Genomic DNA, 23,117 nt, shown 5'->3' on the forward strand with positions numbered 1-23,117 from the left:
CTTTGAGTGATACAGATTCTCAGCTGACAGAATGTGTTATATCTGTAAACCTAATGGTGTTAGTGATGCCACTAAATGAAGCCATGCTGTTACAAATTGCATGTATGGTGTTGCAGGAAAGTTATCTGGAGCCATTTCAAAGCAGACATCGACCCCAAAATCATCTGTAAACACTTGTTTGTAAGTGTGAAGTGCATGGCACATTTGTGTCACCTGCTGCTGAGAGATAATTGGTCAGGAAGGTCAACAGTTAATCAAGAATCACCAAAAAGCAGGTCTGCAATGGATTAGAAGCTGCTGGAACACACACAGTGTCAGCATCTACAATCAAGTGTGTTTTATGTCACCATGAGCTGAGAAGACACCATTCCAGATGCCCCTCTCCTGAACCGCCTTAAAGCTCGACAGAAGTTTGCTGTTGATCACGTGGACAAAGAAAAGACCTTCTGGAGGAAAGTTCTGAAGTCAGATGTAGCAAAAATTGAGCTATTTGGCCACAAACATGTTTGGAGGAGACAATGTGAGGCCTTTGACCCCAAGAACAACAAACCTACAGCCAAGCATGGTGGTGGTATTATTATGCTCTGTGGTTGTTTTGGTGCCAGTGAAACTTTTTTTTTTTACACAAAGTGAATGGAATAATAAAGAAGGAGGACTATCTCCTTGTTGTTGGGAAAACCCCAAATCATTTGCCAAATAGTTTGGGTTTTGGATGCAGTTAAATGTTCCAACAAGACAATGAGCCCAAACACACATCAAAAGTGGTGAAGAAATGACTGAATCAGACTACAGTCGAGGCTTTAGACTCGTTTCCCATAAGTTTTGATTTAAGCCTCAATGAGAATCTGTGGACTGTGATGAACACACAAGTCTGTGTCAGAAAGCCAACAAATTTAGTTGAACTGCACCAATTCTGTGAAGAGGAGTGGTCAAAAATACAACCAGAAGCTTATGGATTTCTACCAAAAGCATCTAGTTGAGGTGTATCATTTGCAGTTACGGTGCTTTAAGTTGAAATAATTTTTTTTGTTTTCTTCGTAGGTCTTCATTGTAACAGCCTTGACTGGAGAAGGCAGCTCATGGTTCACTTTGTGAAGGAGAAACAAATAACGCTTCAAACACCCTGTCTGAGGTAAGCCTTAACAAAGAAAGTTGAGTTAAGTTTTTTCTGACTGGCCTTTTTGGTTTTATTGAGCCAACTAATGTGAAAAAACGTCTATGGCTGAACTTGCTTTGTGGTACAACCATCACGACTCTGTCCAAAGACAGTCGCTGTAGCTGACTAAGAAATGGTCAAAACCACCAGTAAAAGCACAATTTGACAGTTTTGTTTTGCACAAATTAAACAAGATGTGACATGTTAACTGGCCTTCTCTGTTGGATTTTGTTACTAACAGGATCAGTTTAGCCGACTGTTTCTAGTCTATATGATGTTAAAGCTAGTGTCTCCTTTCTGTTACTTCATGTTTGACACGACTCTGGCAATCATGTTCTAAGCAATAAAATAAGCAAATTTTCCAAAAGTCAAACTATTTCTTTCAAACTTTGTCAGACTTTTGATGGCTCTGTTAGAAACTCCTCAAAGCGACAGGCCCTGCTGTGACAGAGGGATCCTGTGACACTGAACCAGCTCCACTGTGGTGACAGCAGCTCAGTCCAAATAAATGATGGCAGCGGCTTGCTGCGTTCTGTGCCAGGGTAAAAAAGCAGTTCATAGAGGAGGATGAATCTTCTCCTCTTCTCGTGCCAGGAGCAAGTTGAGTCTGCACAGCATGACACTGTGTGTGGCAGCAAACTATCTGATCTGAAGAACAGAAAACAGGATTTATCTCTTGCAAAGGGGTGACGCTTTTGCCTAATTAGAGTTGGCAAACTACAAGCAGCAGTTTACTCTAAATGTGGCAGCTTTAGAGATGGATGGTCTGTGGGGGCAGCTGAGGATGTTACTCAGTAAGTGGGTCCTTTGTTTTTTATGGGAACCCTGTTCTTTAATCATGTGTCAGACCCTGCACTAACTGATGAGTCAGTGTTTCCATAGATTACAGCAGGATGTGTGTGTGTGGAGCCTGCAGGTGGTAAACATGGTCAAAAATCAACACCTATTGATCCTGTCTCCAAAGCACTTCAGGGTATTTATTTGAAATAATGACCTCTCTAATAATTAAAGTTGATAGAAATTTAAAATGTAGGATTTTGTCAATAAACTGTTTCAATGTGGAGGTAAAAAAAAAAAAAACGTTTCAGGAGCTAAAAGTTTCACTTTTCTTTGTATATTATTAACAAATGTGCTCCATGATCCTCTGGTCTAAAATGTACGTTAATGTGCTAAAACAGGGAGTTTTTAAAATGAAAACGTGATTTTTACCACTCGGCCACACTTCATGTAAATGCACAGCAGCCATCTGTCTGCAGGTGAAGTACCTCAGTGGCTCCAAACGCATGGATGTGCGCTCTGCTGTGCGCCGTGTGAGCTCTGCTCTCCGTCCTCTACTGTATGTCAGCGGATCTCTGCAGCAGCATGGAGAAAACAGCGTTGTGTTTATGAAATCCCACCGCCCGCCGCTGTCGAGGAACTTTTTGATTCTCAGCTCTCCTTTCTCCTCCACCGACCAACAACTTTACCTCGTCCACACATTTGATCAGAAGTCATGGGAGTCGCGGTTTTGTTCCTCCTGTGCGTTCTGCGCGTTTCCGTGGCGGATGATTGGGAGCTTGTGGACTCTGCTGTGAATAACCTCGGAGATGCAATCGACTACAAGGATCCCTGTAAAGCTGGTACTGTACATTTAAGCTCCTGTAGATGTAGAGTTTTATTTGTGTTTGCTGTTTGTGAGTGAATGATGCGTTTTGGACGATATCCAAAACCATTTAGGCCTTTATTATGATGAGCTGGACAAGAAAAAACCTTTAAAAGTTAAATGTAGCTGAGAATAGTGCAGATGAGAAGAAAGTGGGGGATTCTAACATTAAATGTAGGCTCGTAATTTTATGCAATATTTATAGATTCTTATTATTAATTCACAGTTAATTAAATAGAAGTGTAATGAAGTGTATTTATTGTAAATCATGATCTATTGGTGATGTTGTACTTAAATAAAATATAAAAACACTTCATTACACTTAAGTCTCAGGTAATTCTATGTTTTAATGCAAAAACTGTGAACTAATTTTACAAAAAAGTGCAATATTTGCCTCAAAAACACATTAAAGTGTAAAATATACTGTACCTAAGTACAGGCAGGTACAGGAAAACAGAAGAAGAGCAGTACCAACCTGGAGGCACTGTAAATGTGGACAATGTAAATGTCCCTCTGAGGACAGTGATCACTGAGAGAAATAGATGAGGCTGATGAAGAGCAGATCTACTTTTCATCTCCTCATGACATGATGTGGACATGATGGACTGCAGGGAGCATCTGCACGAGATGTTTCTGCAGAATCACTTTCAAAATCACGATTACCGTATCTGTCGGACATGTGTGGGCTGCTTGGTCTTTCTTAGTGGATCTGTTTTATCGGGTTTAAAATGAAATGATGCAGCCTTGAGTCACCTTAATTCAGCTGCTCTGATGAGAACCAGTGGTGAAGAAGCGACGATACAGGATAAAAACAACACTCTATTGCACATGAAAGTCCTTCTTAAGCAGAAAATCACAGAATGACTCCTGTATTGTGTCGTATTGTGTTATTTTCTTGCATAGAGACACATAGTGCTGCTCTTCTAATGCTTAAGTTGAGGCTGACTTATCCTAAAGCGTTGGTATAATACATCACATTATATGAGCTGTTCATGTTTTGATCATTTAAGTAAAAAAATCTGTTAAAATAAATATAGTGGATAAAAATGTGTAATATTTATGTGTAAAGTAGCTCAAACTGGATACACAGAAGAAAGTAGAAGAACCTCAAAATTGCGCTGAACTAAACTGATGTTCTTTAAATGAATCGTTCATCATGTTTAACCTGAGGAGAGAAATGATCTGCTTAAATAGGAAGCAATAAATCATGCTGTGTTGATGCATATTAAATTGTGCATTATGAGCACAAAGTTGAATCTAAAATCACTGTAATGAAGCTGCCAGAATGCGTGTGACTGCGTGGTCCTGGTGAAGACACATTTTTTTCCCATCATCTGACATGACAAACAGTTTTTTGGTCATTAGGGGGCCTCCAGCAGGTCGGGGTTCCTTCTCCACTTGTGACTTCTGAAACTCTGAAAACACACCACTCTTCCCCTCCGAGGCAGTTGCCTGGAGACTAAAGGTCATTGAGGCCGTGCCAGCTCAGTCCTCGGCTGGACGCCGGTGAAATCCCTCTGGCTTTGGGGCATGGAGTGCACACTACAGGGGTGACAGTCATTTACAGTCACCCTTTGCATGAGTGAATTTACTTCAAAGGCCGACACAGCGACCCGCTACGTCCTTTCATTTGTACTTTCAAAGGTTGTTACATCACACAGCTGAATGAGGTATTTAAAGGGAAAGACTCTGCTGTTGTTCTGCTCAAACAACATGATGGTTAAACTGGAAGCTAAGTCCCTTACAGAGGATAAACACGGATGTCTGTGTGGATTCTCAGCCATCCCGGTTCCCATAATCTGAAGTGATTTAGTAGAAGGCAACTTGACGTCATGCTTCACTTTTTGTCTCAGAGGTTTCCTCATTTCTACCTGACTGTTGGGGAGTCCAGAGTGTTTGTTCTCAACCCAAACTGTAGGTTCAAGGCTCATAATGACCTCTAGGTGTGGATAGTAGTAAAGTAAGGATCTCAGGACTGCATTATAAGTACCTGATAAGTGGTGTCATAGACCTCTTTATCGTTTAAAAGATACCTCTTCTGCTTTAACATAGATGGCTTCCTTAATTTTACTCTCTAACCGTCTACTATATCTCTCCTCAGGCACTTCAACCACTCTTTGCACCTTTAGTCTTGTGGTCATTATTTAGTCTTGAGCCATGTGAGTTGGGTTTGATAAGGAATGCCTGAGACTCTGCATCAGTCACATAGAAAATAATGAGAAAATCTGTCATATGAAAATGGAAAGAATAAAAATGAAGCCCAATTTCCTTCTAATAAAACACTTAAGCTCTAGTATATGTATTGTATCACCTGTAAGTTTTGACCTGGATTTGTGCTTTTTACTTGAAACCAGAAAACCCTAACTATGTCACAAGGTTGAAGACTATGTTTGTAAAACAGAAGCATGTATTGTGACTAAATCCAGAAGTTGAGGGTTTTCCCATTCACTTCAACATGCTGTGTTAAAACCAGCAGACAAACCTTGGCCCAGTTTCACATTACGGACAATCAGCTCTGCTTTTGACCTGTTTTTCTAACAACTCTCAGATATTCATCAATGTTCAGAGGCTGTTAAAGAACTTACTTTGCAACTCCTCAAGAGTTTTGTCTTCCACTTTCTGGGCTGCACTGTGAGAAACCCTGCAGTGATGCAACTTTCATTTGGAAAAGTAACACAGCAAAGCAGTGATAAGTGAGAATAACAATGGTTGTGGGTGACTATTGTTTGAAAAGTCCACATCAGGGACAGTTTTTTATTCTGTGTATTATATTGTTGGTCTTCACTCAGTCCATGATTCTGCTTTCGTGGTTCTCTATACATAAAAACTACACTTCACAATTTATGATGCTGTAGAGAAATGATGCAAAAAATTTGAGCTTTTGTGCCCCATGATAAAGGAAGAAAAGCCCTCAGTAAGCGCAGTACTCCGCCAATGTTGTTCATTCCCCCATATGGCATTATCAGAAAGGAATCATATTTTTGTAGAAATGCAGCACTTTGTTAGTAGTTATTGATAATCAGAAATCACAGCAACATAGATTGTGTCCATTTAATATAGATGTACCCACAAACAAAATGACCTTACGCTGAGCACAGGTGTGTGTTATGAATGTAATGTAGGGATACCGAATCACATGACCTAAATATGTAGCAGGCGGCGGGAATTGATGAGACTTGGAAACACCCCCACAGTTTAATGAATTGTTCATTGTATAATTTGTGATGGATAAGTCCCCATAAGTCTGCAGCGGTGGATTTGTAGCAATCAAGTGCTCATTAGCAGGCAGCTGACGTAGCGTTCACTTGTTGTCATGGTTACAGTGACGCCTTGCCGGCCAATGGGAGATCTTTAACACTTCAGTGGATACAAGCCGCATCACTGCCAAAATCTAATACTTGGTCATTGTGTCATTTCGGAACTTCCCTGAGAATTTCATCCAAATTCGTTTCGTCCATTTTTGAGTAATGCTCAAAAATGCACAGACGGATTCACCGACGCTGATCGTCACATAACTCCACCACGTTCCTGTCTGGTCATCTCCGTGGCGCTAACAACAAACAAAGTCCTCCAGAATTACATGGTCAGTGATTCTGGGGGGAATTTTAGGGGACAATAAGTTTCTTCTTATGTCTATAAATACAGTTTGTTAACTAACATGCATTTATTCACCCTATTGCTCATTTGAAAGTCTAAGCAGATGAATGTTCAAAAACAAGTTGCTGCAGAAACTAAATAAAAGAAACTGCAATTTCAGAAAGTTTCTCTAGGACATCTAATGACTTAAAAGACACACACTGTCAGACTAACATGAGTGCTAATCCTTTTTTTTTTTAAATGTCTAGTTTGTATTTTATATAAACATATTGTGGCCTGCGTTTTAGTCACTACAACATACTGTAGTTCTGCAAATTTGGCAAGATGCAACCCTGTAGAGGTCATCAACGACAGTTTGGCATGAATGTGAACTGATTTAAAAACTGTTTTGTGCTGCAGGTTGATGTATCAGTAGGTATTCAGAGGCACCGTAAAAATAAATCACAGTGTGTTCATCTCACTGCTCCATCCTTTAAAATGACACAGCGGTTTGCTGATGTGTTTCAATGTGTGTGTCTGTAAATCTGTATTCACGAGGTGTGTTTGCTCCTCAGATAAACACTGTAAATTCTGCTACATGTCCTTTATTTGCTGGAAACTTATCATCATCATTCATCTGTGCCAGTCCAGTGAAGCATCCTGCTTCCAAGAAAAATACAGCATTTACTCGACTTATAAATCATGTAACAATATTTGCAGGCATTCCTGTGTAAAGCTGGAGTTTGAATGTTGTTTTTGGCTGTTAGTAGTTCAGTTTCTAGGTTGGATTTAGCTTTGTATGTTTGCTTTATTTTCCACAGTGAGCTAATGAGCTAGGAAGTGTAATTTTAGCTTTGTTTGTGCAGGGTTTGATGAATACTTTAGCAGATTTTTTTAAAGATTTTTTTATTATTCTAAGATTGTTTTGTTAGAAAATGCTCCGTTATAATCATGATCACTTGAAAATACCCATGATAGTGTCATAATACTGTGTGACATATACCTGTGGAGCAGATAGCAGCACATACTCTGGATTTTTGTGTTTTATCTGCTGTCTAACTGTGTGTTTAACTGTCTGAACAGCTGCCTTTCTGGGAGACATCGCTCTGGATGAGGACGACCTTCGTATGTTCAGAGAGTCGCATCACTCCGTCCGGACTAACCACACCAATTCAGGTGTCAAAGCAGGAAAAGAAATGTCTAGAAGTGTAGACTCTTAGTCATCCAGGTCATGGAGTTTCTGTAGAAAGCAGCTGGACTTCTCTTCTCCTCTCTAAGTTAGAACTGAAGTGTGCACTAAAAGAGAAGTCCAGTTGCTTTTTCTTGAAGCTCCCAGGATCAGGAAAAGAAATTTACCCTTCTATGATTAAGTGAAGTAAGTGCAAATAAAATGATGGTATTTAAGGCAAATTCTCCTTCATTTAACATCTTTACAGCCAACAGCTCCACTTCCAATGAGAGCATCAGGAGTAGAAGATCTGCAGGCAGACCGAGTCTCCATCGTCGCAGGAGAGCAGCCACCTCCAGACCTGAGCGCGTGTGGCCGGACGGCATCATTCCTTACGTGATCAGCGGGAACTTCAGTGGTGAGCTCAGGAGGGAAACAATAAATCTCTCATCAGCTGGTTTAATTTTTACTGAGAGCTTGTCTGCTGCACTGTACGGCAGCATGTGCGCTTTGCCATCTGCAGCTTGGACATCCTGAAAGTGTCTAATTCAGAGTTTCCTTTCAGGCAGTCAGCGAGCCATTTTCCGTCAGGCGATGCGTCACTGGGAGAAGCACACTTGTGTAACTTTCACCGAGAGGACGACTGAAGAAAGCTACATTGTTTTCACCTACAGACCTTGTGGGTGAGTTAAAAGAAGTTAATGCGTTTATCAGAAGTGCACATCTCGGCCTTTAGGTTGGAAAGATGTAACACAGAACAATGACTTCAACCTAAACTAAAATTAAGTGTTGGGTTTTTTTTTGTTTTGGCATATTTACTGTTTGAGAAATCTGAGTTTTTCTCTTAATGTGAATATCGGTTAGAAGCCTCTACAGTCAGTTGGTTTTTTCACAGCAAATGTGGGAAAAATTGCATGCGAGTGATGTTTTATGAGTTTATGCAGAACAGATTTTCATGCAAATTTGTGCTTACGGGTACAGATACAGTCACAGATACAGAAAAAGCTGCAATGAACTCTCACTTTATTGGGTACACATGAAGCACAATGCAGCCAGACAAGACAAGATTTATTCATTCTTTTGCCAAATCTGTTCTTCAGAAAACAAATAAATAACATAACATAAGAAATGCAGTGCCTAGTAGAAAAAACAGTAAGATACTAAGCTAAAATGATACTACAATAAAACCTAAAAACTAATTTGTGAGGTTCAGCACTCCAACGTTTCTGCTGATGTTGTTAAGTTGTCCTTTGTATTTATTATTGAGGTCATAGTGGGTGGTTCTGGTGCACTGGACAAAAATTTGGACTGGAAAATTTCTGAGTTTTCTGAAAGTAATAAAAGTCCATGACAGAGCTGGCAGATTAAACAGGTGTAGGTAATGAAGTGGCTGGTGAGTGCATCGGTGGGTTTGTAAAGGTGTCATTCGAGGTGATGAACCCACAGAAACTACACTTCAGCTCTACTCGGCTGTGCTGAGCATTTTATCGTCTCTCGGCTCGCTGGTTTGTTTTTGCAGCCCTCAGCTTCATTCACTAATTTATTCACCATCGCTGCTCTCATCAAACAGAATTTCATTCACAGCAGGCAGCAGCTACACGTTCGACAAACGTTTGGCAAAGTTAGCGATGAGCTGATGAGCGCTGAGCCACATTTAGCAGGAAAAGAGGAAAATATTTTACCTGTAAGTTGGTGGAGAGTGACAAAGCCGAAGTGCAGTGATAGCATCTGTCTTAGCTTTGCACAGGGATGATATGTCAGTTTTTTATTTGCAAAATGTTTTAAGAAGTCAGTGCAAACTTCACGGGTCAATTTATAATTGCAGGACTTTTTGTAGCATAGTTGAAATTTTTGCTGTTTTCAGGCATAAAATCAACATGGCCGCCTATAACCAAACACCACATGACATTTGTACACAAAAATTCTTCCAAATATTATAAATACAACTGAGTGAAATTTAAATTGAAAGATATTGTAGTAAAACTGCTGACATGCCATAAATCCACACTTGACTCACACACTACTTTATATTAAATAACTGAGAAAGCCTTGGAGTCTTGCCAGTCTTTTCTTCAGGAGGAAATGACATCATGTGGAGCAGGTCATGTGATCTGGAATTAACACACTTCCTTCAGAGGTGTTTTTGTAACGGGTAACTTAGTTGAAAGTGATTTCTGGGACACAGATACAGTTCGTTATTTTCCATGGTGTTGTTACCTGGCAGGTGTTGCTCCTACGTGGGGAGGAGAGGCGGCGGCCCTCAGGCCATCTCCATCGGAAAGAACTGTGATAAGTTTGGCATTGTGGTGCACGAGCTCGGCCACGTCATCGGCTTCTGGCACGAACACACTCGTCCGGACCGTGACGAGCATGTAAGCATCATCAGAGACAACATCCAACCAGGTACTGTTACTACGTGTGCTCTGCACAGGTGACACAAAACAGAGTGAATGTGTGAATCTAGTGACGCTCCAGATGTTTTTTCAATGTATTTAGTCCACCGACTGTGTGTATATCAAAAGGACAGGAGTATAACTTCCTGAAGATGGAGCCAGGCGAGGTTGACTCACTGGGGGAGGTGTACGACTTTGGAAGCATCATGCATTATGCAAGAAATACATTTTCCAGGTTGGCAAGTGATGCTTTTTCTGCTTCGCTTTCTTCTTAATCTCCTAAAGTTAGTATTATGCTAATGGGACTGCAAGGATTTGTTTCTCACTTTTGTGGGTTTGTTTTCATCTCCAGACTGCAGACATTAATAGACAATTAAAGAGCTCCACTGGGGCAGTTATTGGTTAGATTTACATTTAGAGTTGGGAACCAGTTTTCCACTAGTGGTCCAATATCTAACCCTCCTGTTGTCTTCATTTTGGGCACCAAAAGATATTGTTTCCTTGTCTGAAAGAAATCCAAAAATTCAGCAAAAAAATTCCCAAAATTTCTGAAAAATTACAAAACCTTCAGGAGGAAAATTCTAAAAAAAAAAAAAATTCTGAAAAGTTTCCCTTAAAAGTCTTATTTTTTTTTAAAAAAATCCCCCAAATTTGGGATGAGAATTCTTGTAAATATTTTCCAAAAATGAGTAAAAATCTTTAAAAAAAATCCTAAAACTATCTAAAGTGATTACATATATATCAGTAAAACTTCTAATATTTTCTTTAAGAACATTCACACAAAATCCAGGGAATTTCGCTGGATTTTGTGAATGTTCTTAAGAAACTTTTTTTTAACATTTCTTTTTTCCATCAAAAAAATCTAAAATTTCCCCAAAATGTTGAAAATATGGAAACCAGAAGTTTCACCAGGAAAAGGTATATTTTTTTCCACATTTTCAAACTATAAAACGGGTCAGTGTGACCTGCAGGACGATACGAGGGTTAATGTGACACTAAGTTCAGCTGCATCAATGGGGAAAAAATCTGCCACTGATATGGTTCTGCTTCAGCAGCAGAGCTCCTCACTGACCATTACGCTGAACATGATTCATGAAAACCCTCTGAGGATTTGGTCCTTTATTGTCACAGAAATGTTTTCTTTTTTATTTCTATCTCGTGCATGTTGTTGCCCCATTGCTTTCCTCTTTGCTTTGTTGTTTTTTTTGTTTTTTTTTTACCTTCATAACCACTATGCAGCTCCGGGTCATGGAGGCAAGCCAAGCTAAATAAAGGCCTGGCAGTTCAGGCTTTGTTGAACAATTTGGGCTGGAGTGGCCTTTTTCTCTGGCATTCAGGAGCGGGCTCCACTGAGCCGGCTGGCACCAGCGAAAGGCCCCATTCAGAGCGGCTCTGTTTGCACATGCCTGTCATTCATGGGTGCATCACCATGGGAACTGTGTGAGAGTGGGAGCTCCAAACCCAGCTAGAGATTATCAGAATCAATAAAGTATCAAGGTGTCGAACAGGAGTGCTCTAATCACTCTTTCTGTTTGAACTCTTGGAAATCAGATTCTCCTGTGCTTCAGTATCATTAGAAGATAGAAGATGTTCTTTCTCATCAGGCTTCTTAGTGGATTTTAGAATCCTTTAACGAATAAAATGCTCGTATTTGTGATTTGTGTGAAACAGAGGCGTCTTCTTAGACACAATCCTGCCCCGATATGATGTCAATGGAGTCAGACCTTCTATTGGACAGAGGACGAGGCTCAGCAAAGGGGACATCGCACAAGCACGCAAACTCTACAAATGTGCAAGTAGGAAGCATTCGATGTGACTCCTCCACTTAATTATCGACAAACACCTCGAACTTCAGGCTTTGATCATTTTCAAAGCCAGCTGTCTGAAAGTTCTCTAACTAAATCTAAAACTTCTTTATGTCAAACGGACATTAAAAAGTAAAGTTTAAGGCTGCTTCTGCTCTTCATTCTGGGACTTTAATGCTGTTTTGTTGTCTGATCTCTGCTGTGTGGTTCTACAGGGTGTGGGGAGAGCCTCCAGGACAGCGCTGGAAACTTCTCCTCACCTGATTTCCCCAACGGATACTCAGCGTACGCTCACTGTGTCTGGAGGATTTCTGTCACTCCTGGAGAAAAGGTGAGTCTTCTCATCGCTCACTCTTATGTGGAAGCATTAACTCTATAGTCCACCGATGGAACTCATTGTCCACTTGTGTAAGTTTTTTAGTAGATACACAAGCAATATGCCTTATCTTGGTGAGTAAAATGAAAACATGAAACAACCAGTTGTCCAGAGTCCACTCTAGACTCTTTAGATAACTACAGACTGAACAACACGTCATGCACAGATGTGAGAAAAAAAAAAGATTGAAGCTTTATCACTATCTAGTCCTGGTAAACAGATTAACTTAAAGTAATTCAATTCCTTCCTGAGATTTAAACGGTTTGTTAGTTCATTCAGATAGATATCAACAGTGATGTTTTAACCGTCTGAGGTCTGAATCCTTTTTTGCTCGTCTCACATTTTTACTCACTGTCGGCTCATTTCTCACTGCAATTATAAATCCTGCACCTCTATGGAAACAGCACAACCGTGGATAAAAGTGCAGAGAAGTCAAAAATGCATTAATTGTAATTTATAATATGTTAGATTGCCAAAAAGAGTAATAAATGAAAAAAATAAAGTTGAATTTGTTGAATTTTTATTAAATACCAAATTTGAAAATTTTACTATTTACATTTTTATTTTGTTTCTATATTTGCCTCCTATTTGTTCGGTGTAAACACTTCCTGCAGTTCAACCCGGTTTAGTCAAAAGTTCCCTGAATTTTTGTCGTGAGGCTGTTGGTCACAGCTGAGTCACTTGCCACTGATGGTAGTAAGGATTGTTGAATGTGTTGTTTTTTTACAGAAGCAGTTTATTTTTGACACTTTTTAAATGAGGCATGTAATGATTTGGATGAAAAAAAATCACAATTCTGAGCTTAATTTTAGTTCGTTTTCCAGAGCGAACTGCACATCACACATGATTCATACAAGGACCGCTGAAAACCCAATGAGTCTTTCTGTTTTTACGGTTTCTGGCTCTGATAATTTGGGGATTTTTCAAAAACTAAAACATGCCTTTCAAACTTGGGGATTTTTCCGGTCGTTTGATGGTGCTGTCAGTACACTGTTGGCTTCGTATCAGCTGAAAAACAGCACTGTTGTGGTCGCTGGCTCCTAGAAATCTGGATAGATGTTGTCTCCTCTGTGTCTTAGATTGTTCTGAATTTTACTTCCATGGACCTCTTCAGGAGCCACTTGTGCTGGTACGACCATGTGGAGGTCCGAGACGGGTTCTGGAGAAAAGCTCCGTTAAAAGGTCTGTTTTCAACCTGAGCTGTGAACTCTCCTCGAGGCTCTGTGAAGCACTCTCTGACAGGCAGGGCTGTTGTTTCCTAATGTACTTTGGCAGGCCGGTTCTGTGGAGATACACTTCCAGATCCAATTATCTCAACTGACAGTCGACTGTGGATTGAATTCAGAAGCAGCAGCAGCTGGGTGGGCAAAGGCTTCTCTGCTGTTTACGAAGGTACAACTCAGACTGTTTTAACGAACACTCGCTGTACCTGATGCGTTATTCTCATTTGTTTCTTTTCACTGTAGCTGTGTAATGCCGACAGCTGAAAGTAGAAACGCAGAAAGCAGGTCTGTGAATGAAATAAACCGCCATTAATCTCACTTCTCACCTCCTGTGCAGCCATCTGTGGGGGAGACGTGGAGCGGGAAAGCGGCCAGATTCAGTCCCCCAATTATCCTGATGACTACCAGTCCAACAAAGTGTGTGTGTGGAAAATCACAGTGGCAGAAGGTTTTGATGTCGGCCTCTCCTTTCAGTCGTTCGAGGTAAAATCAACCATACTTTTAATAGTTACACGGTGAGCACAACAAGTTGTTCCAACACTGAATGCTGCATTTGATTGCTGCGTACTTGCTCAGACGGACCGAGGAAAATAGGCACCAGTGAATGAACAATCTGTGCAAATCTGTAGGAAGTGTTTAATTTTACTGGTGGATTACATTGTGAAAGCACATTGATTTAACTGTAATGTTTAACCCTCATGTTGTCCTGCGGGTCAAAATTGACCCGTTTTAAAGTTTGAAAATGTGGAGAAACAAATGTATTTTCACAGTGAAACTTCTGATGTCCACATTTTCAACATTTCTGGCAAATTTTTGAATATTTTTTGGTGGGAAAAAAAAAAGAAATCTTGAAAATGTTTCTTCAGAACATTCACAAAAAAAAATCAGTTTTGCTGGATTTTGGCTGATTTTTATGTGAATGTTCTTAAGAGAATATCAGAAGTTTTACTGATATGTATATAATCACTTTAGGCATTTTTAGGATTTTTTGGGAAGATTTTTACTAATTTTTTGGAAAATATGTACAAGAATTTTCTTGCCAAATTTTTTCAAGACTTTTTAGGGGAAATTTTAAGGAATTATTGGAATTTTCTTCCTGAAGGTTTTGCAAATTTTCTGGAATTTGTGGAATTTTTTTGCTGAATGTTTGGATTTTTTTCAGACGAGGAAACAATATTTTTGGTTCCTGTAAGTGAAGACAACAGGAGGGTTAAACACGCAATAAAATATTTTTTTTTAGGTTGAAGTTGGTCCATTTATCTAAATAACTGCCTGCTGTAGCTGTGTCTAAACCCTTGTTATCCTTTAGCTTTATGTAATCTGAGGAAACTAGAATAGAAACCAAAAAATAAATGCTGAAACTACATCGGTCTAGATCCAGATGTCTTCTGAACATTTATTTCCCCTCTTGTCAGCAGACAACATGACAAAAAATAAAGGACGCACAACAAACATTCAGCTGTTTTTAAAGTGTTTTCAAGAAAATGTCTATAACTAGATGGACTCAAACAAGAAGCCTCAAGCTAGTTCCAGTTGATAGACAGGTCCAAATGCATGCATGAAACCATCCATATAAAGGCACAAATATGGAACAAATAAACAGAATTGTTCTTGATGGTTTTCTTCTGTATCAGTGTGGCCTTTTTCTTTTGCAGCTGACCCATAACCCCACAGCTGTGCCCCTTAACTAACCTGTAGTTATGTGAACAGTTACATGTTTCATCAAGATAAAAATACATTTTTTTAACTAAACATCAATTTTTAGATCATATATTTTCAAAGTTATCTTTTTAATACCTTATTTATTGCACTTTTAATCAGTTTTAATGAGCCTATCAATTCAAACATTGATGAAATTCTGACATAATGACATAAAAACTAACTTGCAGTCGCATAAAAAGCTAATAAGAACAATGAGTAGTGTAGTGGAAGGAACTAGGAGACTTGTTAGCACGTCACAGACTGATCAGACTTCACCAGCATCTGCCGTCTGTCTGATCTATGAGCAAACCTCTGTCTTTGCTTTGACGGCAGATTGAGAGACATGACAGCTGTGCCTACGACTACGTAGAGGTGAGGGACGGCGGTTCAGAAAGCAGCCCGCTGCTCGGTCGCTTCTGCGGCTACGACAAACCAGACGACATCAAAAGCAGCTCCAACCAGCTCTGGCTCAAGTTCGCATCTGATGGATCGGTCAACAAAGCCGGGTTTTCCGCCAACTTTTTCAAAGGTCAGAAAGTCATTCCAAACTACCAGAAATGATTTATTTTGTGCTTTTTGGTTGTTGAAAGTGATGCATTTGTCTGGCACAGAAAAGCAGTAATTCGGATCTGCCTTTTGTTAGAGATGGACGAGTGCTCCAGGCCTGATAATGGTCATTGCGAGCAGCGCTGTCTGAACACGCTGGGCAGCTACAGATGTGCCTGCGACCCTGGATATGAGCTGGCAGCCGACAGACGCAGCTGTGAGAGTGAGTGTAGAGCCTCGTACGAACTCAACGTTAGAGTGCTTTAGAATGTGAAGTGAAGCCTGTAATATTGTTTCAACTGGAGTCTGCCGCTACACTCATGTGGTGTTCTCTTCTCACTGCAGCATAGACAGTTTCTGAAAAAGGTATTCACTCCCCTTAAAGGTTTTCTCTTTTATTTGCTTTGTAGCATTGAATAATGGTCAATTTTAGTTGTGTTTTTGTGTCATTGAGACTCATTTCATGTCAAAGTATTGTGGGAGAGAGTTGTAAAAACGTCTTTCAATCTCAACTACAGTTCACCAGAAGGCACATGAGACTCTAAACTCATCTGGAAGAAGTTGTATTATGTTCATTTAGTTGTTTCTCACTTTAGAATAGTGTTACTTTTAAACCGACAACTAAGTAAGGAAAGTATGGTTCACAAACCAAACTTTCCTGACATAGTTGTCAGTTTAAAAGTAACGCTATCCATCTGGAAGAAGATTCTTTGGCGTGATGAGACCAAAACTGAACATTTTGACCATCAGACTGAATGCGATGTTTCACACCAAACACTGCACATCCCCACAATAAAGCATGGTGGTGGCAGTATCATGATGTGAAGCTCCTTCTCAGCAGCAGGCTTGTGGAAATAGGGGATAAAACAAATGCAGCAAAGTACAATTAAATCCTGGAGCATAACCTGATGCAGTCTGCAAGAAAAGTGCGACTTGGGAGAAGATTTGTTTGCCAGCGAGACAATAACCAAATGATATAACCCAAACTTCACAGAAATGGTTTAAAGACAACAGGGTGAATGTTCTGGAGAGTAAAAATCAGAACTAAATACTGTATCAAGGGAGGTAAACACTTATGCACTTAATTATTTTACATTTTATGTCTATATTCTATAAATAATTCACATTATTTTAGTCTGTTTTCATTTTAATTTGAAAGAGTCTTTTTGTAAACTCTTGTCAAAGAAGCCCAAATAGATCGATCATGATTCAGTGTTGAAAAGCAATAAAAGTAGAAAACTTTCAAGGGGAGTGAGCAATTTTTACTGTATCTAATACACTATTTTTCATTATGGTAGGGTGTTTTAAGTTGTCACTGTTTTTAAATGTTTTTTTCTTGGAGCAATTCGGAGTCGAAGGAATGATTCTATGTTTTACCACAAGAGGGCAGTGCTCTCCTGCTGTAACTTCTCAGTGAGGAGAGCCGCACCAAGTTGAAAAGTAGAATTTGGTGCATTATCTGATTTTGTTTATTGATTCGTACAATTCCAGTACTAGTTTCATCTCACAACAAGCGTCACTTTATTTCTTAAGAGATCTTTTTCCACAGATTTCACAGATTTACATGCAGGTCGTGTAATTTTGGCTACACAAGTGTTTTTCTTTCTCGCTTTTCTCACTAAAATCAGCGTTTTCTCCCACCAGCAGCTGCCTGTGGCGGATTCATCACTTACTTGAACGGCTCCCTCACCACCCCCGGCTGGCCCAAAGAATATCCGCCCAACAAGAACTGTGTGTGGCAGCTGGTAGCTCCGATTCAGTATCGCATCACCCTGGTGTTCGACGTGTTCGAAACCGAAGGGAATGATGTAAGTTTTAATGCATACACACTACTGTTCAAAAGTTTGGGGTCACTCAGACAATTTAACCCTTTTATCCGTGTACTAACATAATTGCTCAAGGGTTTTCTAATCATCAATGAGCCTTTCAACACCATTAGCTAACACAATGTAGCATTAGAACACATGAGTGATGGTTGCTGGAAATGTTCCTCTGTACCCCTATGGAGATATTACATTAAAAATCAGCCGTTTCCAGCTAGAATAGTCATTTACTACATTAACAATGTCTAGAGTGGATTTCTGATTCATTTAATATTATCTTCATTGAACAAACAATGATCTATGTACCGCTCAAAAGTTGGGGGTCCCTTAGAAATGTTCTTAGTTTTGAAAGAAAAACATTTATGTCCGCAGATTCTTTGCTAAAATCATCATTTCTTCTGCACGTTTCCATTCAGGTGTGTAAGTACGATTATGTGGAGGTTCGCAGTGGACTAAGTTCAGACTCAAAGCTTCATGGGAAGTTCTGTGGAGCAGAGAAACCCGAGGTCATCACCTCCCAGGAGAACAACATGAGGATTGAGTTCAAGTCGGACAACACCGTCTCCAAGAGGGGCTTCAAGGCCCACTTCTTCTCTGGTAAGTGAATGAGGTAATTAGCAAATACTGATAAAGGAACATCTGAGGAAGTATGATGTAATGGTAATGGCTCAGAGAGAAGAGAAAAACCATCCCAGTAGGACAATGCAAGCAGCTGTTTTCACTTCCTGCTACCAGAACGAGACCAGTCTTTTCCTTTTAGTTATTTATAATCTTTAATTCATTATATCTTTTTTCTCATGGTTTTTATACCAACTCCAGTGTTTGTATTTTTTAATTAAATGAGCAGAACTACCTTAAATGTGTACTCTGCCTAATTACGTCACAAATAAATATACTCAAGTGCATTTCTAATCCAGTGAAAGTATTTGTTTACTTAGTTTTTCATTCGTTTTTTCTTCATCTACATTAAAACGCTGATGTGTAGTTGTCGTCTTTTTCACTCCACTTCGTTATTATGTAGCCGTTTGTACATGTTAAAGGTCTGTTCATTTACAAAGCCCAAAGTCTAATCCCAAGGGACTTTCTCCAACAGAAAACACTGTTGCATATCTGCATAAAAAGACATCCAGTTTAAAGTCCAGGTGTTTGTACAGTTACTTATTTCCATTACCATGTAACACATTTACCTCACACTTGCCAGCATGACGTTTCTGCTCGCGTTACATCTGTACTCATAGATCTGGGATTTGACAAAGATGATTTCATTTTTGGGACGGAGGCTTTAAAGTGACAGGAGCTAAAATAAAGTGTTTCAGGAGGAGGTAAAGAGAAAATGCTATTATAGTAGACCACTGTGCTCAAAATATGAACCTGGTCTTTAAACTCAAAATGTGAAATTATGATTAATTTTTTTCTCAGCCTTTTTAAACCCTATGTTTCAAGCAATATGACAAACAATACATGTCTGTTGTTTTGCCTTCACTTTTTTTTTTTGAAAATTTTCTGTTAAAAGTAGAGCATTTTAATTCCTTTTCACTCACTGTATTGAGGCTGAGGCAGAGGTCAGTTAATGTGGACTAAGAAACCCCCAAACTATCTGTATGGTGAAGCTTTTACTAGGTATCTATCATATGGCATCAGGCCAAAGTTTAATTTGGAAGTCAAACATCTGGACAACAGGCCTGTTTTCACATGAGATACTTTGTGGTCTCACATCAGTAAAAGTAGCAGTGCAAACAGAAAATAAATGAAGTAGGTACTTCTATTTCAGGGTCTCGATGTTCCACAGTAGTAACACATGATTTTGCCACTCTGACCTCATACTTGTCTTAAATTCAGTTTATTCATCTGACAATTCATTTATAACATTAAACAACTGCACAACAGGTCTGGGCTTAAAACATTAACTCAATAGGATGTGCGAGTTTTCTGCAGCCCATTGTGACAAACAGTGTTACTATGTGCAGAAGAATTTGAATTAAAACTCCTGAAACATCTCGACAGATATAGACGAGTGCTCCAAAGGTAACGGCGGCTGCCAGCATGAATGTGTGAACACCTTCGGAAGCTACAGCTGTCAGTGCCGCAGCGGCTTCATGCTGCACGACAACAGACACGACTGCAAGGAAGGTACAGTACGTCTGCTGCCGTCGTCTCATCAGTGGGAGTTAACCCTCCTGTTGTCCTCATTTACAGGCACCAAAAAATATTGTTTCCTTGTCTGAAAAAAGCCCAAAAATTCAGCAAACAAATCCCCAAATTTCAGAAAATTTGCAAATCCTTCAGGAAGAAAATTACAATAATTCCTTAAAAGTTTCCCTTAAAGGTTTTATTTTTAAAAAATCCCCCAAATTTGGTAAGAAAATTCTTATAAATATTTTCCAAAAATGAGTAAAAGTCTTCCCAAAAAATCCTAAAAATATCTAAAGTGATTACATATGTCAGTAAAACTTCTAATATTTTCTTTGAGAAAATTCACAAAAAAAATCTACCAAAATCCAGCAAAATTCGCTGGAATTTGGTATTTTTTTTGTGAGTTTTCTTAAGAAACATTTTTTAACATTTCCTGTTTTCCACCAAAAAATGTTAAATTTCCCAAAAATGTTGAAAATGTGGACATCAGAAGTTTCACTGTGAAAATGTGTTTTTCCCACATTGTCAAACTTTAAAACGGGTCATTTTGACCCGCGGGACGACACGAGGGTTAATGAAGTGAATTTGAGAGTCAGACTGTGTTTTAATTATTTTAAGATCAGACATTTCTGCATCTACTGGTACTTTCCACAGAAGGAATAACTTCATGAAAACCGTGTTCTTAAACGCTCCTGTGCTGTGTGTGTGAAACCCAAACAATGGCCTGTTACCTGTTTATTAATAACCTCTGTGAGAAAGACTGTTGCATGTGGAAAGATTAACTTTTGCTTTTGTTTGCTTTGCCTTTGATGAATGCCTATTCAATTAAAAAACACACCCGAGGAAACCTGCGTTTAGAAGGAGGAAGTGATGTGAGCCTTCAGTGATGCAGCTTTCATTGTTTTCCTCTGATTTGCTGTTTTTCCTCAGCGGGCTGCGATCACGTTGTCAGCAGCGTCTCAGGCACCATCAGCAGCCCTAACTGGCCCGACAAATATCCCAGCAAGAAGGCCTGCACCTGGTTTCTGTCCACGACCCCGGGGCATCGAATCAAACTCGTACGTCCTGACCCAAATTTAAAGCTCTGAAAAGCTATTTCTTGCAGTTTGTGTCTCGTTAAATTCACTCTAAATGACTTGCAGGTATTTAATGAGGTCGACATGGAGGCTCATCTGGAGTGCGCTTATGACCATCTTGAGATCTACGATGGGAAAGACCTTCGTGCACCAACTCTGGGGCGATTTTGTGGCACCAAAAAGCCTTCTCCTGTCATCTCCAGTGGCAACAAAATGTTCCTGCGTTTTTTCTCGGACAACTCGGTGCAGAAACGAGGCTTTGAGGCTTCATACAGAGCAGGTTGGCAAAGAAAGAAAGTTGGTCAGCTGCTACCAAAAAAACAGGAGCATAGAAATAGAATAAATTTTTGTTTTGAAGGAAGAATAGAATACCAAAAATGTGACATTTCCAGAATGGGGTTTGTTTTGTGTTGTGTTTATAAAGCTGCATTCTTTCCTCACTTTTACGAGCTCCTCCTTTTGACCCTCTAATTTTGTGGTTGTAAATTCCCAGAATGCGGAGGAAGCCTTAAAGCCGAGGTCAAGACAAAAGATCTGTACTCTCATGCACAGTTTGGAGATAACAACTACCCTGGAGGCTCCGACTGCACGTGGGTGGTCACTGCTGAGAAGGGCTACGGAGTCGAGATCATCTTCCAAGTGTTTGAGATCGAGGAGGAGGCCGACTGCGGGTACGACTATGTGGAGCTGTATGACGGCGCTGACGTCAAGTCTCCGAGGCTGGGACGCTTTTGTGGATCTGGGGTAGGTCTTGTGCGGCAGACGTTGCTTTAACTGAATTATTCTTGCAGGAAAACGATACGTTTTTGTCTGTATCATCTTCTCCTCAGGCTCCAGAGGAGGTTTACTCAGCTGGAGACGCCATTGTGTTGAAGTTTCACTCGGATGACAGCATCAATAAAAAAGGCTTTCATGTGCGCTACACGAGCACGAAGTTCCAGGACACGTTGCACGCAAGCAAGTGACTCTCCAAATCTTCCCCCAAAACCTAAATGGAGACTTCACCCCTACTATTTGGTCGGTCACACCCATCTCCAGGCGAGGAGTGAATGCATGGCTCCACACCGCAAACACCAACCCACATACTTTACATTGAAGTCTGTGAGACGGAGTGAAGCCGTGCAGACAAATCCCATCGTTTCTCCTCATCATTATGTAGCCGTTTAGATAAAAAAGGACTAGTTCCAGTATCTTCAGTCACGCCGCCTGTAATGAGCGGACTTCATCATAGCACTGAGTTATAAATGTATATATTGTGATATAGTTTGCCTTGTTTTTTTAATCATAATATCCACTGTGTCACTTTTCGCTGTCTGAGGTTGAAAGTGTGATCACTTCTAATGAATGTAATGCAGTTTGATGTATTATATCGCTTAATAAACGCACATAATAATTGTGAACAACAACATTTAGCAGCATCTTATTGTTCCTGAAGTCATAGCAGGTGTGTTATTTATCATTTGAAGATGGTCAAACAGAGCTTTTGAGGCTCATTGCAGAGTTTCGTCAATTACACCGATCAGCCTCAACATTTAAACCACCTGCTAAGTATTGTTTGCGTCCAACTTTTGCCGTCAAATGGACACAAACATGAGGCTTCTGGGGGTCTTGTGTTGTGTCTGGCACTAATAGCAGATCCTGTGGCTTACAGGTTGGGACCCCCATGGATTGGGTTTGTGAGTTTGCTAACCAGGTAAATGCATTCGGCTCTTGGTCGTGTTCCTCGAGTGTAGCCTCTGCTTTCAGTTGGCGCTTTTTGCAAATGAAAGGGTGTGCTGGGTCTGCAACAATATTTAACCCTCGTGTCGTCCTGCGAGTCAAATTGACTCATTTTAAAGTTTGAAAATGTGGAGAAAAAAACAATATTTTCACAGGAAAACTTCAGATGTCCACATTTTCAACATTTTTGGGAAATCTTTGAACATTTTTTTGGTGGGAAAAAAAGTGTTAAATTTTTTTTCTTCTTAAGAACATTCACAAAAAATTTCGCTGGATTTTGGTTTGTGAATGTTCTTAAAGAAAATATCAGAAGTTTCACTAACGTGTATAATCACTTTAGATATTTTTAGGATTTTTTGAAATCCATCCATCCATCCTCTATACACCGCTTTATCCTCATTAGGGTCGCGGGGGGAGCTGGAGCCTATCCCAGCTGACTCGGGCGAAGGCAGGGGACACCCAGGACAGGTCGCCAGTCTGTCGCAGGGCTACATACACAGACGAACACTCACATTCACACCTACGGGCAATTTAGAGTACTCAATTAACCTCAGCATATTTTTGGACTGTGGGAGGAAGCCGGAGTACCCGGAGAAAACCCACGCATGCTCAGGGAGAACATGCAAACTCCATGCAGAAAGATCCCAGGCCCACCCCGGGATTCGAACCAGGGATCTTCTTGCTGCAAGGCGAAAGTGCTAACCACTACGCCACTGAGCAGCCCTATTTTTTGAAATATTTTTACTAATTTTTTAAAAATATTCACAAGAATTTTCTTGC

The 23,117-nt window shown here is 40.0% G+C and overlaps 1 protein-coding gene across 3 annotated transcripts; it reads left to right on the top strand.

Annotated features, from left to right (window-relative positions):
* Positions 1–2,418: 2,418 nt before the first annotated feature.
* LOC110957693 (bone morphogenetic protein 1-like) lies at positions 2,419–22,026 on the top strand. 3 transcript variants are annotated; one of them, XM_022203863.2, is made up of 20 exons: positions 2,419–2,775; positions 7,458–7,550; positions 7,811–7,960; positions 8,108–8,225; positions 9,767–9,945; positions 10,065–10,170; positions 11,607–11,731; positions 11,956–12,071; positions 13,196–13,298; positions 13,392–13,508; positions 13,677–13,822; positions 15,374–15,569; positions 15,684–15,809; positions 17,231–17,394; positions 17,826–18,006; positions 19,414–19,539; positions 20,473–20,600; positions 20,685–20,898; positions 21,112–21,362; positions 21,449–22,026. In XM_022203863.2, the coding sequence occupies exons 1-20, from the start codon at positions 2,649–2,651 to the stop codon at positions 21,581–21,583; spliced, it is 2,901 nt and encodes a 966-aa protein (XP_022059555.2). In that variant the 5' UTR covers positions 2,419–2,648; the 3' UTR covers positions 21,584–22,026. The 3 variants fall into 3 exon arrangements, with proteins under 3 accessions (XP_022059555.2, XP_022059556.2, XP_051794704.1); XM_022203864.2 differs by having other exon boundaries at positions 17,234–17,394; XM_051938744.1 differs by lacking the exons at positions 2,419–2,775; positions 7,458–7,550 and having other exon boundaries at positions 7,839–7,960; positions 8,112–8,225.
* Positions 22,027–23,117: the final 1,091 nt, after the last annotated feature.

Source organism: Acanthochromis polyacanthus, chromosome 18, assembly GCF_021347895.1.
Source record: "Acanthochromis polyacanthus isolate Apoly-LR-REF ecotype Palm Island chromosome 18, KAUST_Apoly_ChrSc, whole genome shotgun sequence".
In the NCBI taxonomy this organism is placed as follows: Eukaryota; Metazoa; Chordata; class Actinopteri; family Pomacentridae; genus Acanthochromis; species Acanthochromis polyacanthus.

What these genes read in the sequence shown, in the direction of transcription:
- LOC110957693 (XM_022203863.2), top strand. Translation starts at nt 2,649, where the DNA reads ATGGGAGTCGCGGTTTTGTTCCTCCTGTGCGTTCTGCGCGTTTCCGTG. An exon ending in TTCACCTACAGACCTTGTGG is followed by an intron (nt 8,226 to 9,766) that starts GTGAGTTAAAAG and finishes GTTACCTGGCAG; the next exon opens with GTGTTGCTCCTACGTGGGGA. An exon ending in CAGACACGACTGCAAGGAAG is followed by an intron (nt 19,540 to 20,472) that starts GTACAGTACGTC and finishes GTTTTTCCTCAG; the next exon opens with CGGGCTGCGATCACGTTGTC.